The sequence below is a fragment of the Emydura macquarii genome, unplaced genomic scaffold, assembly GCF_026122565.2.
Source record: "Emydura macquarii macquarii isolate MOO-44397 ecotype Brisbane River unplaced genomic scaffold, CSIRO-AGI_Emac_v2 contig_1253, whole genome shotgun sequence".
NCBI classification, from domain to species: Eukaryota; Metazoa; Chordata; order Testudines; family Chelidae; genus Emydura; species Emydura macquarii.
Window position 1 is genome coordinate 46,291,923 of NW_027131390.1, and position 13,638 is coordinate 46,305,560.

Genomic DNA, 13,638 nt, shown 5'->3' on the forward strand with positions numbered 1-13,638 from the left:
AAAATATTGATATCAACTCTTTTCTACAGTGTCCTTTCCTAACTGTTCCTTCAAGATGTATTTTTGTAAATAAACTAAGTTAATGAAGGTGAAAGTCTTGCAAATGTGATTCATTTCCTTTAATCCCCTGTTGAGTGGGAATTAGGACACTTTCTTCCCCTGTTTGGATTTAATGTCTGTAGGCCATGTGATCTGTTGACCCAGATCTGACACTGGGTAACTAGGATTCTCTGTGTTAGCCATCTAAAGCTGTATAGGTGACAAGCAGTGAGAGACCTACAAGGAAACGAAAATCCTGTTGTTTTGGACTGAGGACAGGGAAATTTTGGCTGGAATTTGTTTTCCACTTATGTATGGGAGAGAAACTGCTGTTCCTGTATGAAGATTGGCCTGTATCCAGTTTTGAGACTGCACAGCAGCTAAAAACAGGTACTGTGATTCATGGCAGGATTGAAGAGGGAAGACATGAAGGTTATATATGCACTGATACTGCATCATCCATAGACCTTCCATCTTGACAATAGGGCTTACCTTTTTTTCTGCCCCAGGATTTATTAATTGTTTGGTTAGTTTTGTACACCTGAGAGCTGACAGAGAGTAGTAGCAAACATGTACGTTAAGTGGTAAACTTACTTCAGGTATTGCAATAACCAGGGCACTGTTAGTACTGCAGTCAGAGCTAAATTAGGTTTTTTCTGTATGGAAATACTGCAAATACTAGAAGAGTCCTAACTGCTTATAAATCTATGACTAGAAGAAGAAAATCTTTAATATATAGCTGCAATAGGATATTCCTATTTTGTTTAAAAGTAATGGATAGTTAATATTATGGTACATGTTTATTCCTTTTATTTAATCTTTTCCCATGAAGAAGTCGTTTTCTTACTATGAAAATTAATGTTTGGTTGCTGTTGAGCACCCAAAAGGCTCTAAGTTGTGATAAACCTACTCTGTCTTAAGGCTTAATTGGAATGGGGAGGACTAATCTTGATTTATAAAGCAGTCTTTCTGCTGCATTATTAGAGATTCAGGAGGGCTTTTTGAAGGATTTATTAGTTAATATTGGTGTGTTGAAGTAAGGCTTTAAAGACAGAAGACTTTGTTCTACTTTATTTTTAATTGGAAGCTAGTCTTTTAGTTATATGATGACTTCCCATATTGTCAGTGTGAAATAGTTCCCATTAACACTGAGGTGTGAGGGTTCTTTAGAGTCCCTCATGTTTTGTTAATTCCTGATTGTCTAGTATGAAGTGCAGTGATTGAGACCTTAACATAAAATTACTGTTCTCAGCTAGAGATTGCTTATCAACTCTGATTTGTTCAAGAGTATACCTGTTTCTGTCAGAATGTAACCACTCTGATCCATGAATTTGCACCTCAAAATTGAACTTCTGTAACTCCTCCTAGTTAATGTTGTTAATGGTTAATCAAAAATCCCGGTTTTTATAACATGTAGCAGCTCACTTCTGGATCCAGGCCAGCTATTGAGAGCACATCACATCATTACACTGCGCTTGCCGCTGGCCCCTCCCCCATTCACATCTGGGTCCAAATCAGGGCCCTTGGCCTAATCCTCAATCCCATTAACAAACGGGCAAAACTTTCTCTGCACTGTTTCCAAACTGTGGAACACCTGTCAGACACCAGAATGTACTCAAATGTGAACACTGTCAGAGCCTAGTGCAAATCTCACCTTTTTTGCAGCAGCCCACCCACAGCAAAGAATGAAGGTGAGACGCAGATAAGTATTAAGAAGGGAGAGAGAAAAACACAGAGATAAATAAAATCAATACCTCCTACACCTAATCTGCTTTTTGTGATGTGTTTTTGACAGCTAGATACATTGAAAGGCAACTATAAATACGTGAGAAGTGAAAGACTAGAGTTTAATTCACATTCTTGCTGAATTTAAATGAACTATGGGCTATTTTAATTCATTTCCTACCTACAGACTCTCCTACTAACTGTATTCCAGAACCCACATTCCATATACCTCCTACATCAGGGGTACTGTATAGATGGACTGCAGGTCAAATCCAGACCACCAGATGCTTTTGAACAGACTCCGAAATCTTTTTATTTATTTGTTATTACTTGTTTCTTTTTTTCTCTGCAGTCTGGCCCTTGACTATATCTTGACCAAGAAATTTGGACCTTGACAAAAAATAGACTATCCCTATCCCTAAGATTTTAAATTTATTGGAACTTTGGTTGTCAGAACATTTGATAGAGTTGCCCCTTTGGATCAGACTTGAATTCCATCCTTTTCTAACTGGCATTGTAACCAAAGCTATAAACACATCTATAAATTTCTGATGGACTTTCCCCAGACAGCTTTGGGCATCCAGTGTTTGAAAATATTTTTTCTATTCCCATTAGAGCAGGATGGCAGCAAGTAGGAGTTAAATGCCGTTCCTTGTATGTGCATAGTCAATGAGAAAGTAAAGTCAGTACTTTTATACCTCCAAAAGGGATATTCATATTGGGAACCCTAAAACAGGAACCTAGTTTTCTTCTTCAAGTGATTACAGATCTCCATTCCACTTGAGGGGTTGTGCCTCATGTACAGTGGTCAGAATTTTTTCCTTCTGTGGTACCTGTTGGGGCAGCTCGAGTGCCCTCAACTGCTGTGTACCACTCTGTGTCCGCTTGAGAGGGTGGAGTCATGTCCGACCCCCCTCAGTTCCTCCTTACCCCCGGTGACTATTGGAGTGCTTCCAGTCTTGCTACTGCAAGTTTATTTCCGTCACTCTTTGTATAGTGTGTTTCTTTTTTACTGCTTAGTTAGGTGTAGTGTGTAGTTGGTGTTAGTTTTTAGTTCTTATGTCCCTTTTGGACCAAATTTGATTTTCAGTACTGTTACCAGAGTTATGCCTTGCTCTCTGGGATTCAAGTCCTGCTGGTCGTGTGCCAGACTGATTCTAGTCAGTGACCCATACTCCAGCTGCCTAAAATGTCTGGGGAAGTCCCACATCAGTGATGAGTATCACATTTGCATAAAACCTGGCTCAAAAAAAGACACAGCAGTGAGACTTCTGTCTCCTTCTGGAAACAGCACTTTGTCCTCCATTAGAGCTGTCTGGTTCAGAACATACTCCAAATGCAGCACCATTGGTGCAGAGTGTACCTCCCAACTTGACTTCAGCACTACGTTCTGTTTCTCCGGTTGTGAAGAAGAGAGACAGATCTGACACAGACATGGTACCGTGTCCCGTAAGACCTTCAGTACTGAGGCCAGCTAAAAGCAAGATTTCCAGAAGGGGCTTTGAGTAGAAGTGTTTTGTGGAGCACTCCTACAGCAAAGGGGGTTTGTCAATTTCAGAACCTTTGCCACGTCCATTGAGGCTGACCCCTGAAGTTGGTGAGAGTCTGGTGTAACTGCCAAGTGTGGCTGTCATTTAGTCCACCTTCAGTGCACTGGGTCTTTTACTCAGTCGAAACAAATCAAATGTGAAACCTGTGAGAGAGTAGATTTTATCAGTGCACTCCTGGATGCTATACTAATACAAACCAGCGTCTTTCTGCCTCGGTCAGGATCCCAAACGCTCCGAGACCTGGTACTGGATGTGTAACTACATCCCATTACTAGAGTGCATACTTGCCTCAGACTTCTGGGGCATATAGCAGGATGTACCTACGTGGTACAACAAGCCAGACTACATGTCAGGAAGCTTCAAGGATGGGTAGTGTCAGTGTTTCCCCCTCTTGTCATAGTCTAGGCAATCATTTGCATTCCCGAGGTAATTTTGCATTCTATAGACTGGTGGACCTTGGAATGTTTGTGCGGGAGTTCCCTTCGTTTCTCTGTAACCAACACTCACGTTGGTCATGGATGCGTTATCCCTTGGTTGGGGGCACACATTGGAACCCAGCAAATTCAAGGGTTGTGGTCCTTGCACTGAGTACTATATAAACATCAGGGAGCTGCATGCTGTCCGTCTTGCCCGCTCGGCCTTCCGTGCACATATTCTGGGAAAAAATCTTAATGTTAACAGACAATATAGCAAACGTTTTATGTAAACAGACAGAGGAGTGTGTTACTCCAAGCTGTGCCAGGAGGCAATTTTGCTTTGGAGTTCTGCATAACAGCTCCATTCACCTCAAAGCTGCTTACCTCCCAGGAGAGCAGAACACATTGGCAGATCACTTGAGTAGGTCCTTATCTCCTCACTGTGAATTGTCACTACATCCAGACATTGCCTGGGTCCATCTTCCAGCTGTGGGGAACTTTCCAAGTGCACCTGTTCGCAATAAAGGTCAACAGAAATAAATAAATAAAGGCCATCACTTCTGCTCCCACGGGGATTGTGGCACTGGGTCTTACATACACTTTCATGCTATTATGGATGAACTACCTGCTGTATGCCTTTACTCCAGTATCATTACTACCCAGAATCCTATTCAAGGCCAAGCAGGATCAAGCTTGCCTCATACCAATAACATTGGCATGATCTTGGCAACACTGGTTTTTTTCCCTGTTAGCATTATTAATGAGGCCTCTTCTGCTGGTCCCATTAGATTCAGAGGCAATTTTTCAGCACTATGACCGCCTGCTCCATCCTAACCTACAGGTGCTCCACTTGACAGCATGAACGCTTTATGGCTAACACCACTAGAAATGACTTGCTTGAAAAACCTTCTGGAGGTGCTTCTGAACAGCAGAAAGCCTTCAACTAGGCGTACTTATCTGGCCAAATAGAAACGCTGTTTTATCTGGTCTCAGCAAAGAAGTCTCTCCAGTGTAGGCTTCTGTGAACCACATTTTGGATCATCTGTTGCACCTCAGATAGCAATGCCTTGACAGTTAGTTCCATTAAAGTACGTTTGTGATTTCAGTGTTCCACACTGCAAGGGATAGTAGATCATTTTTTCCCAACTCCATAACTATCAGATTTCTAAAATCGTTGGACAGATTATATCTTCCAGTATGAGAACCCAATGGATCTCAACCTCATGCTAACAAAATTAAGGGGGCCTCCCTGTGAACGTCTCATGACTTGCTCCCTACTCCACTTCTCTATGAAAGTGGTGTTTCTGGTTGCAATTATCTCAGCAAGGAGAGTGAGTAAATTGGGAGCCTTGGTTTCAAAACCTCCTTACATTGTTTTCCATAAAGATAAAGTTTATCTCCGCCCTCACTCAAAATTCTTGACAATGGTTGTTTCTGATTTCCACGTTAATTGGGCATTTTATTTGCCAACGTTTTTTCCAAAGCCTCACATGCATGCAGAAGCTTCATTCATTGGATGTGAGGAGAGCATTGGCCTTGTACTTGGATGGCACCAGCCCCTTTAGATCATCAACGGTTATTTTTGTGATTGTGGACAGTGAGAAAGGCAAACTGGTTTCCACTCACTGGGCTTCCTTCTGGATTTCTTATTGTATTTGTTCATGCTACTAGTTAGCTACTGTCATGCCATCCTTAGAGTATTTGCTCATTTGACTAGTGCGCACAGAGATTCAGCAGCTTTTCTAGCACAAGTATCTACTCAAGACATTTGCAAAGCAGCAATCTGGTCATTAGGGTACACACTTTCGCTGCTCATTATACCATATCCCGTCAGTCCAGGAACAATGCCAGTTTTGGACAAGTTGTTCTACAATTGCTGTTCAGGTAGAATGCAAGTCCACCTCCATGTTAATCTGCTTGTGAGTCACCTATGGTGGAATAGACATATGCAGTCATGCAAAGAAGAAAAAACAGTTACCTACCTTTTCATAACTGTTGTTCGAAATGTATTGCACATGTCCATTCCACAAGCCGCTGTCCTTTCCCTCATCTGATAAGAAGGAACTGAAAAGGATTGGGAGTGGCTCCATCCTCTCATACCAGCAGGTAGTGGTGCATGGCAGTAGAGGACACTTGAGCCACCCCAATGAGTACTGCTGAGGGAAAAAGGTCTCCAACTGTGCATAAGGTGCATGCACACCTACAACGGAATGGATACGTGCAACACATCTAGAAGAACTGTTACAGAAAGATAGATATGTTTTATCTTCCACGTTCTTTCCACTTCTGTTAAAACTGACATGAGTATTTAAGCAAGGTGTTTCTCCTTCACAGCTTACCTTTTCTTCCTAATTAATTCTGAAGTTATAATGCTGAAATATTACCTAGTTCCAAAGCAACAGACTAGCATTAATACAGTATCAGAGTGTCACAAAGATACACAAGTTGGTTGGTTAGCTGTGTGGGGAAGCCATTTTTAGACCTCCAGTCCCAATTATCCCCTCTGCATCTGTGCTTAGAGTTGTTAATACTTCTGAGGCATTAACACAGGCTACACAACTGCCTTTCACTATTACCCTGAGATGAAATTTACACAGGCATGGCTCATAGTCCCTGTGGAAGGGGATGATCTAAAGAAGTGCTGTGGAGGAAATAGGTCCGAGTATCCCAAAATTCACTGATTTAGGGGACTGCGTACTTGTCCATTCCATAGATGGACCAACCTAGCTCCCCACTGAATAATGAAGAGGAAATTGAGAGTTGAAACTGATTCCTATTCCTTATATGGGCTTTTGGGCAGAGAAGAGTGTGTGCCCCCTAATTTCAGAAGTGACAGGATTTATTCCACATCTGTGCATCCAAAAAAAAATAAAAAATGTAAAATTAAAGATTGATCCACGGCTCTGGTAAACTGGAGAATTAAGTGCCCTTAACTGATTGGCAGTCTAAATTCTCCACATGTACAACAGAAGGCATAAATTTTCCATTCCTCTATGGTTTACTGTTTTTCCTATTGTGTGTCTGTTCAATGCAAAAACTGCTTGTTGCTTAGAGGTACCAATACCAATTCAAAAGGAAATGTGTTCCGTTCTCTAAACTTTTCTGTCTCTTCCAATACAAACACACTATCATCATCATTCTAAAAACGAAAGTCAATTCTTATAGTCAGTAAACTAACTGGAGAAAAGAGGCATGCGTGTAATTTTTTTGGTGTACTATTCAAATTGTTATAGGCTGACCAGATAGCAGGTGTGAAAAATCGGGACGGGGGTGAGAGGTAATAGGTGCCAGTATAAGACAAAGCCCCGAATATCAGGACTGTCCCTATAAAATCAGGACATCTGGTCAACCTAAACTGTTAGTAAGAAATCAGGCAACAGTGTTGTTTGTAGTAGCAGCAGTGCAGTCATTACTGGCTGCAAATGTGCGCTTTCAGTTTGATAATTGGAAGCCTATTAACAATTACAGTTAAAAGCTGGATGGGATGGAGGAACACAGTTGGAAGTGTTTGGATATACCTACAGACTTTTGAGCAGCAATGTTAATCCTAGCCAACAGCTGACACATTTTCCGTCCTACTGATAACAGATTGAAAATTGTGCTTGATAATGCAACTTTCTACTAGTTATTAAAATGTCATTGTTTCTACTTAGCTAAGCACAACCCACAAACAAAAACAAAGTGGAGGATTACTAAAGGCTGGCAGATTAATCTACAGCTAATGCTATTAAAGTCGTTTGGTTTTATTGTGATGTATAATTGTCCTCTTGGATAGATATTTGGATATCCATTATTTTGGAGGGAGGATGGAGTAGGCAAGTGGTACAAATCCAGTTCTCATCAAATCTTTGAATGGAAAGAATCTTGCAACAGACTCAATATGTAAGGCTTGAAAAATATTTTTACAAGATAATATGCAGCTACATCTACATTTCTGTATTATGGCATCAAGTGGGTATAAAATCAGGAAGCATAATTTGACTAAGCTCTATGAGAGGGGCTGGAGAGTGAAAGCAGGGGAGTTTAATTTTACAAAGGTTTTCTGGATTTCAATTATGGCTTATTTCTGTATTCACACTTTACTGTATGTACTATGTAAACAGCCTTTTCCCTTTACAAAAGGTTCTAAAATTGCATTGCTATTCATTAATTTATTCATAAAAACATTTTTCTTTCCCAATTTCTTTCCTCTTCCCCTTTTTCCTGTAGATCTATCAGGTTCAAAAGGTAGGGTTTGTCTGGTCTCTCGCATATGGTTTGCATGCATTTTTTTTCACATCAGGGGGCTTGTTATCATTTCAGAAATAAAACCCCTCAAGAATGCATGGTTTGCAGCAGTGTGTAACTATCCTTAACTATTATGTGGTCTCAGTACCCTAACTGTCCCTCCTCCCACACCAGCTCTGAGAGTTCTGCTGGTAGTTAAGAAAATAACAAGGGCATAATGTGCCAAATACAAAATTTAAAACAACCCCTTTCCTGTCAAACACTCTCTTTTTAACTTTCAATATGTTTCTAGCTCACGTCTCATAATTGCAAGTTATTCCCGCCTACTGATTTTCATGAGAATGATCAGTGTAGTTAGTGAAAGATTAATTTGGCAAATCAGGCATAATGTGAAACTGTATGGTGGCTTCATGTGTCATTATAAACTGTACAATAGATTGTGGAATGAACACAAAAATTACAATGGTAGCTACTGATCATCAGCAAGTCTTCATGTTGTGTCAAAATCTCAAGCTGTACAATATTTGCTCTGTGTGAACTGTGTAGCACCTAAATGGAAAAATTGTTTAAACATTTTTTTTAGTTATGTCTTGGGGAAGAAGGAAACCAAAGTCTATATACGCCTTCTGACATCCCCCTTATTTAATAAATGGTCCTTCTGAGACTGTTATTTTTCATTGAACCATAAGTGTTTCCTGAGAATCATACTCTGATTTGCTTTGATCTGCCACTCCAGTATCCTTTGTTGCATGTTTCACTGGCTGACTACATAGTGTGGAGTTCTGAAAGTGCTGTTATACTCTGAAAAGTGAATATGTAAAAAGGACACTTTCTTAACCCTTAGTTACAGTACATATGTCCATCCCCATTGGAGGCAGTCTGATTGTGCAGATAGAACCAAGTAAAATTTGGCCTTCAGAATCATTACTTACATGAACAAAGAAGTATCTAATTTAGCTTTCAAGCCCCATCTTTAGTGTTTGCAAAGCTGCTAGTTTATTTTTCCTAACTCTTATAAATGGAGTAAATTTGATCTGGAATCACTGGCAGATGTTAAAACCCAGAACCTCACAACACAATATAATGTCTCTTTTCAGACTAGAACAGCACTTGAAGCTTGCAATGGCATACTAACTACCAAATATTTTCAATCAATGTGAGGCGATCTTGTTTATATAGAAGCATTTTATAAATGAAAGAATAGAACCTGTGAGGCACTCAGTAACCTTTCTTTCACCGATGGTATTAAACCTTGTAGCTTTAGGTGGATAGAGGAAAGGGAGGCTCAAAGGAGAACTGTAAAACTGGGAAGAGGTAAACTCTGAGAAATATTGAAATCTTTTATGGATATCTCTTTGTCCTTCACAAGACTGAATTCAAAAGCCCAAGTCACAAACAGTTGGATTAAATTTGCAGAAATCATGGCTCTCAAAATGTTGAGCATATTTTTAATTTTATTTATAGAAGCTTACTATGCACACACAGTGGCTTGTTTTTTTTGTTTTGTTTTTTGTTTTCATGGAATTTTTAGTTTTGAATTACATCATATTTTAATCAGTCTGGTTATAAGACAAAATTCCAAGTAAATTGTTTTGGAGAAAAATTTGCCTTCTAATCAGTTTACTTGTCCTGAATATTACAAAGCAAATTTATAGGTTCTGCCAAACCGTACTCTGCAATTGTAAAGGTCTAAACCGGTGCATTTGTTTACAGGATTGGTACTTTACATTATATTTAATTTTGGACTAGGTTGTCCTATATATTACATTTCTACCTCAGTACTCGTGATGAAATACATAAAGCTTGTAACTGTGGTCAGTTGCTGAAGAAAAAACAGAAATGAATTAAGCCCTGCCTTGAAGTACACTTTGGATTCTCATTTCTTTCTGTCTAAGCAGTGTATGAGCTTAGCAGAAGATTCCTGAGCCTTATACACTTGAACCTTAAAAGTAATACCAACAAAATACAATGGGAAGGGTTTTTATTCACATTATTTCCTCACACTGAAAAAAAACAGGAGGGTGGAGACCCATTCTCAATCTATGATGATTCAACAAGTTCATGAAAACTCAGCACTTCAGGATGGTCTTGCTAGCCACCATCATTCCAGCACAGGAAAGGGAGGACTGGTTCTTGGCCCTCGACCTACAGGATGCATACTTTCATATAACAATTCATTTGTCACATCGCAGGTTCCTTTGGTTTACTCTAGACCCAGATCACTTCCAATACAAGGTCCTACCATTTGACCTATCCACTGCCCCTCGAGTATTCTCAAAGATTCTAGCCATAGTGGCTGCTCACCTATGCAAAAATGGAATCATGGGATTCCCATACTTGGACGATGGCTTACTGAAAGTATCAACTCGACAGAAAGCGTCAGGTGCAACCAAAGAAACGGTAGCTCTCTTTGCACAATTAGGTCTCCAAATACACAAAAATCGGTGCTGACACCAGTACAAGAACTGGAATTCATCTGTGCTTATCTCAACTCGCCCAAGGCCACGGCATCTCTACCATAACATTGATTCCTCACTCTGAACAATGTCACCTCTGCAACACTAAACAGATAATAGCCAGGACTTGCCTCCCAACTATTGGGCCACATGGCTGTGACAACCTTCATTGTCAAGTACGCAAGGTTACGCATGAGAAGCCTACAAGCGTGGCTCCGCACGACCTGTGCCCATGAAAGCACAGCATGAACAAATGCCTTGTAATGCAAGACAAGATAAAACACTGCTCTGGTGGACACAACCAGACAATGTTGGTGCCCTTAGTATGAGAGAGACACGCGCACACACACACACACACACACACACACACACACCCCCAGTGATGACCATCACAATGGGACATGTGCCTCCTAGGTTGGGGAGCACATCTAGATACCCACTCTACTCATTGTCGCTGGTCACCAACAGAATCCCTACTTCATATAAATCTATTAGAATTATGAGCTGTTCGCAACATGTGCTCCCTCTTCCTCAAGACTATATAAATCCTCTCAGACAATGTAGCATGCATGTTCTGCATAAACAGGCAAGCAGGTGCACATTCACACTCCCTGTGCATGGAAGTTATACAGCTATGGAACTAGTGCATCACACACAACATCCACATCACAACATCACATCTACCTGGAAGTCAAAACATCACAGCAGCTGCACTAAGCAGGAACTTTTTTCAAGATCCTGAATTGAAATTGGACATGTGAGTGCTACACAACATAATCAAGCAATGGGGATTCCCAATCATAGACTTACGTGCGACTGCACACAATGCCAAATATCCCCAATTTTACTCCAGAGCGGGACTGGGCTGTCATTCCCTGGGTGATGCCTTCCTTATCAAATGGAATGCTCCCCTCTTATATGCCTTCCCTCCCATTCCCCTCCTTGCACGAGTGCTTCACAAAATCAGAGTAGAACAGGCCACAGCAATTCTGATTGCTCCCACGTGGTCTCGACAAACGTGGTTCCCTCATCTTCTCAAAATGTCAGTGTTGACCACTTGCCCTTCCTCTTCTCCCTCATCTCCTTTCCAGGACGCAGATCAAAACCTGCAGCCAAACCTAGAAACTCTCCATCTCAAGGCATAGTTGCTCCCTGGTTACAAGTACCTGAAATAATCTGCTCGGAGGAAGTACAGAACATCTTTTAAAATAATCGTAGAGCAATTACCCGGCACACACATCTATACAAATGGAGACGATTTGATAACTGAATCCAAAACAAACAGGTCACACCAGCTTCTGCTCCTGATGCTGGGCTACTTACTTGAACTAAAGAATCAGATCTCTCCATGAGCTCAATCAGGGTACACCTTTCAGCTCTTACAGCGTTTCACGACAATGTGGACGACCTATCACTTTTATGCACACCCAATCACCAAAAGATTTCTCAAAGGCCCCAATACTTACCCAGAAGAACATCCATCTCATCATGGGACTTCAACTTACTGTATTTCCCCATGTATAAGACGCACCTTTTTCCGAAAAACTTGGGGTCTAAAAACTGGGTGCGTCTTATACAGTGGTTGTATATTTTTAACTTGCATTTATGATGAATAAAACTTGAGTTCAATAACATTTTTTTTCAAATTTCGGGCCCCAAAATTAAGGTGCGTCTTATACATGGGAGCGTCTTATACATGGGGAAATACCCCGAAGAATTACCGTATCACAGCACCCCTGTTTCAACCTTTGATGACTTGCTCTCCACCTTTCAATAAAAGTATCTTTCTCATCACTATCACGTCAGCCACACAGGTTGGAGAACTGGAAGCCCTCATTGCAGACCCACCCTACACAATCTTTTTAAAGATAGTTATCCTAAGACCACATCCCAAATTTCTACCTAAGATTGCCTCCTCATTTCACCTCAACCAACCCATCTACCAACATTCTACCCTAAACCCCATGACAACTGATGAGAATCGATACTTCATACCTTAGACATCTGCAGGGCCCTGGCATTTTATATAGACAGAATAAAATCATTCCACAAATCTACAAAACTATTCATATCAATTGCTGAATGCTCAAAAGGAAATGCCGTACTGAAGCAAAGGCTTTCCAAATGGATTTCTGACTGTATCAAATTGTGCCATTAATACAACCTACAACCCCCTAAAGGGGTTTGTACATATTCCACCAGGGCAGTAGGAACCTCGATGGCATTCCTCAACAACATCCCCATTGAAGACATCTGTAAAGCTGACACTTGGGCCTCAGCCCACACTTTTACACAATACTATGCGCTAGAACAACATCCAAGTTCTGATGCACTATTCGGACTTACCATATTATCATCTGCCACCACTTCAATGCCGAAGCCCCCTCCGTCCGCTGCACGGCACTGCTCTAAAGTCACTTAAAATGGAGCACCCGCAGGGATTTCACTCGAAGAAGAAGAGAAGGTTAATCACCTTGTGCAGTAACTGAGGTTCTTCAAGACGTGTGACCCTGGGGATGCTCCACTACCTCTCTCCTCCCTTCTACTTCAGAGTTTTCACACTAATAGTTCTGCAGTAGAGAAGTAACTGAGGGGGTTGGGATTGGTCGCTCAGTGCCAGATAACTACTTAACGCAGTGCGAGACAGGGATTGTGCATGTGTGACCCAACCGGGCACTGCTGCTGCAAATCTCCAAATGAGTGCAGGGGTGCATGAACATCTAAAGTGGAGCACCCACTGGGGGACACATCTTGAAGAATCTCAATTACTGCACAAGGTGAGTAACCCTCTCTTCCCTACAATGCATAATCTTTCACTATTCATGATATTGTACCACTTTCAAGATGATGGAAATCTTGGAAAAGCCTATTCACATTTTGAAAAGTATCTTTTAAGAATTGTTATTGTTTTCTTAAGAATATATGGAGATTAAGTCTTATTTTGATCAATTTGTCCTCCTTCCAAGTGTACAAATCCATGGAGTAAACATGGTTTGATGGAACTTTTCATCCTGAAAGTGTTATGTTCAGATCCCTTCTAACAAGTCTTGACTGAATTGGGTCAGGAACCCAAAGTTCATTACAACCTTTCTCACTCCTTTTCCCACAGCACTGTTCATATTGCTAAAAAACATAAACAGCCCTTAAATATGTTGGCCTATGATTGTATGGTTTAAAAACAAAGCAAAGCATTGCTTTTCTTTTTTGTAAGGAAGCTTGTTTTAG

At 40.8% G+C, this 13,638-nt stretch overlaps 1 protein-coding gene across 17 annotated transcripts in view; it reads left to right on the top strand.

The window, feature by feature from the left end:
* LRRFIP1 (LRR binding FLII interacting protein 1) overlaps positions 1–13,638 on the top strand; it is a 167,377-nt gene that overhangs the window by 78,957 nt on the left and 74,782 nt on the right. For 15 of the 17 annotated variants that reach the window (XM_067548686.1, XM_067548688.1, XM_067548691.1 and 12 more), the window contains exon 3: positions 7,940–7,957. The exons of the other annotated variants lie outside the window; for them this stretch is intronic. In XM_067548686.1, coding sequence (XP_067404787.1) covers positions 7,940–7,957 — 18 coding nt within the window. The remainder of the gene's footprint in view (positions 1–7,939; positions 7,958–13,638) is intronic. 17 annotated transcript variants of the gene reach the window in all.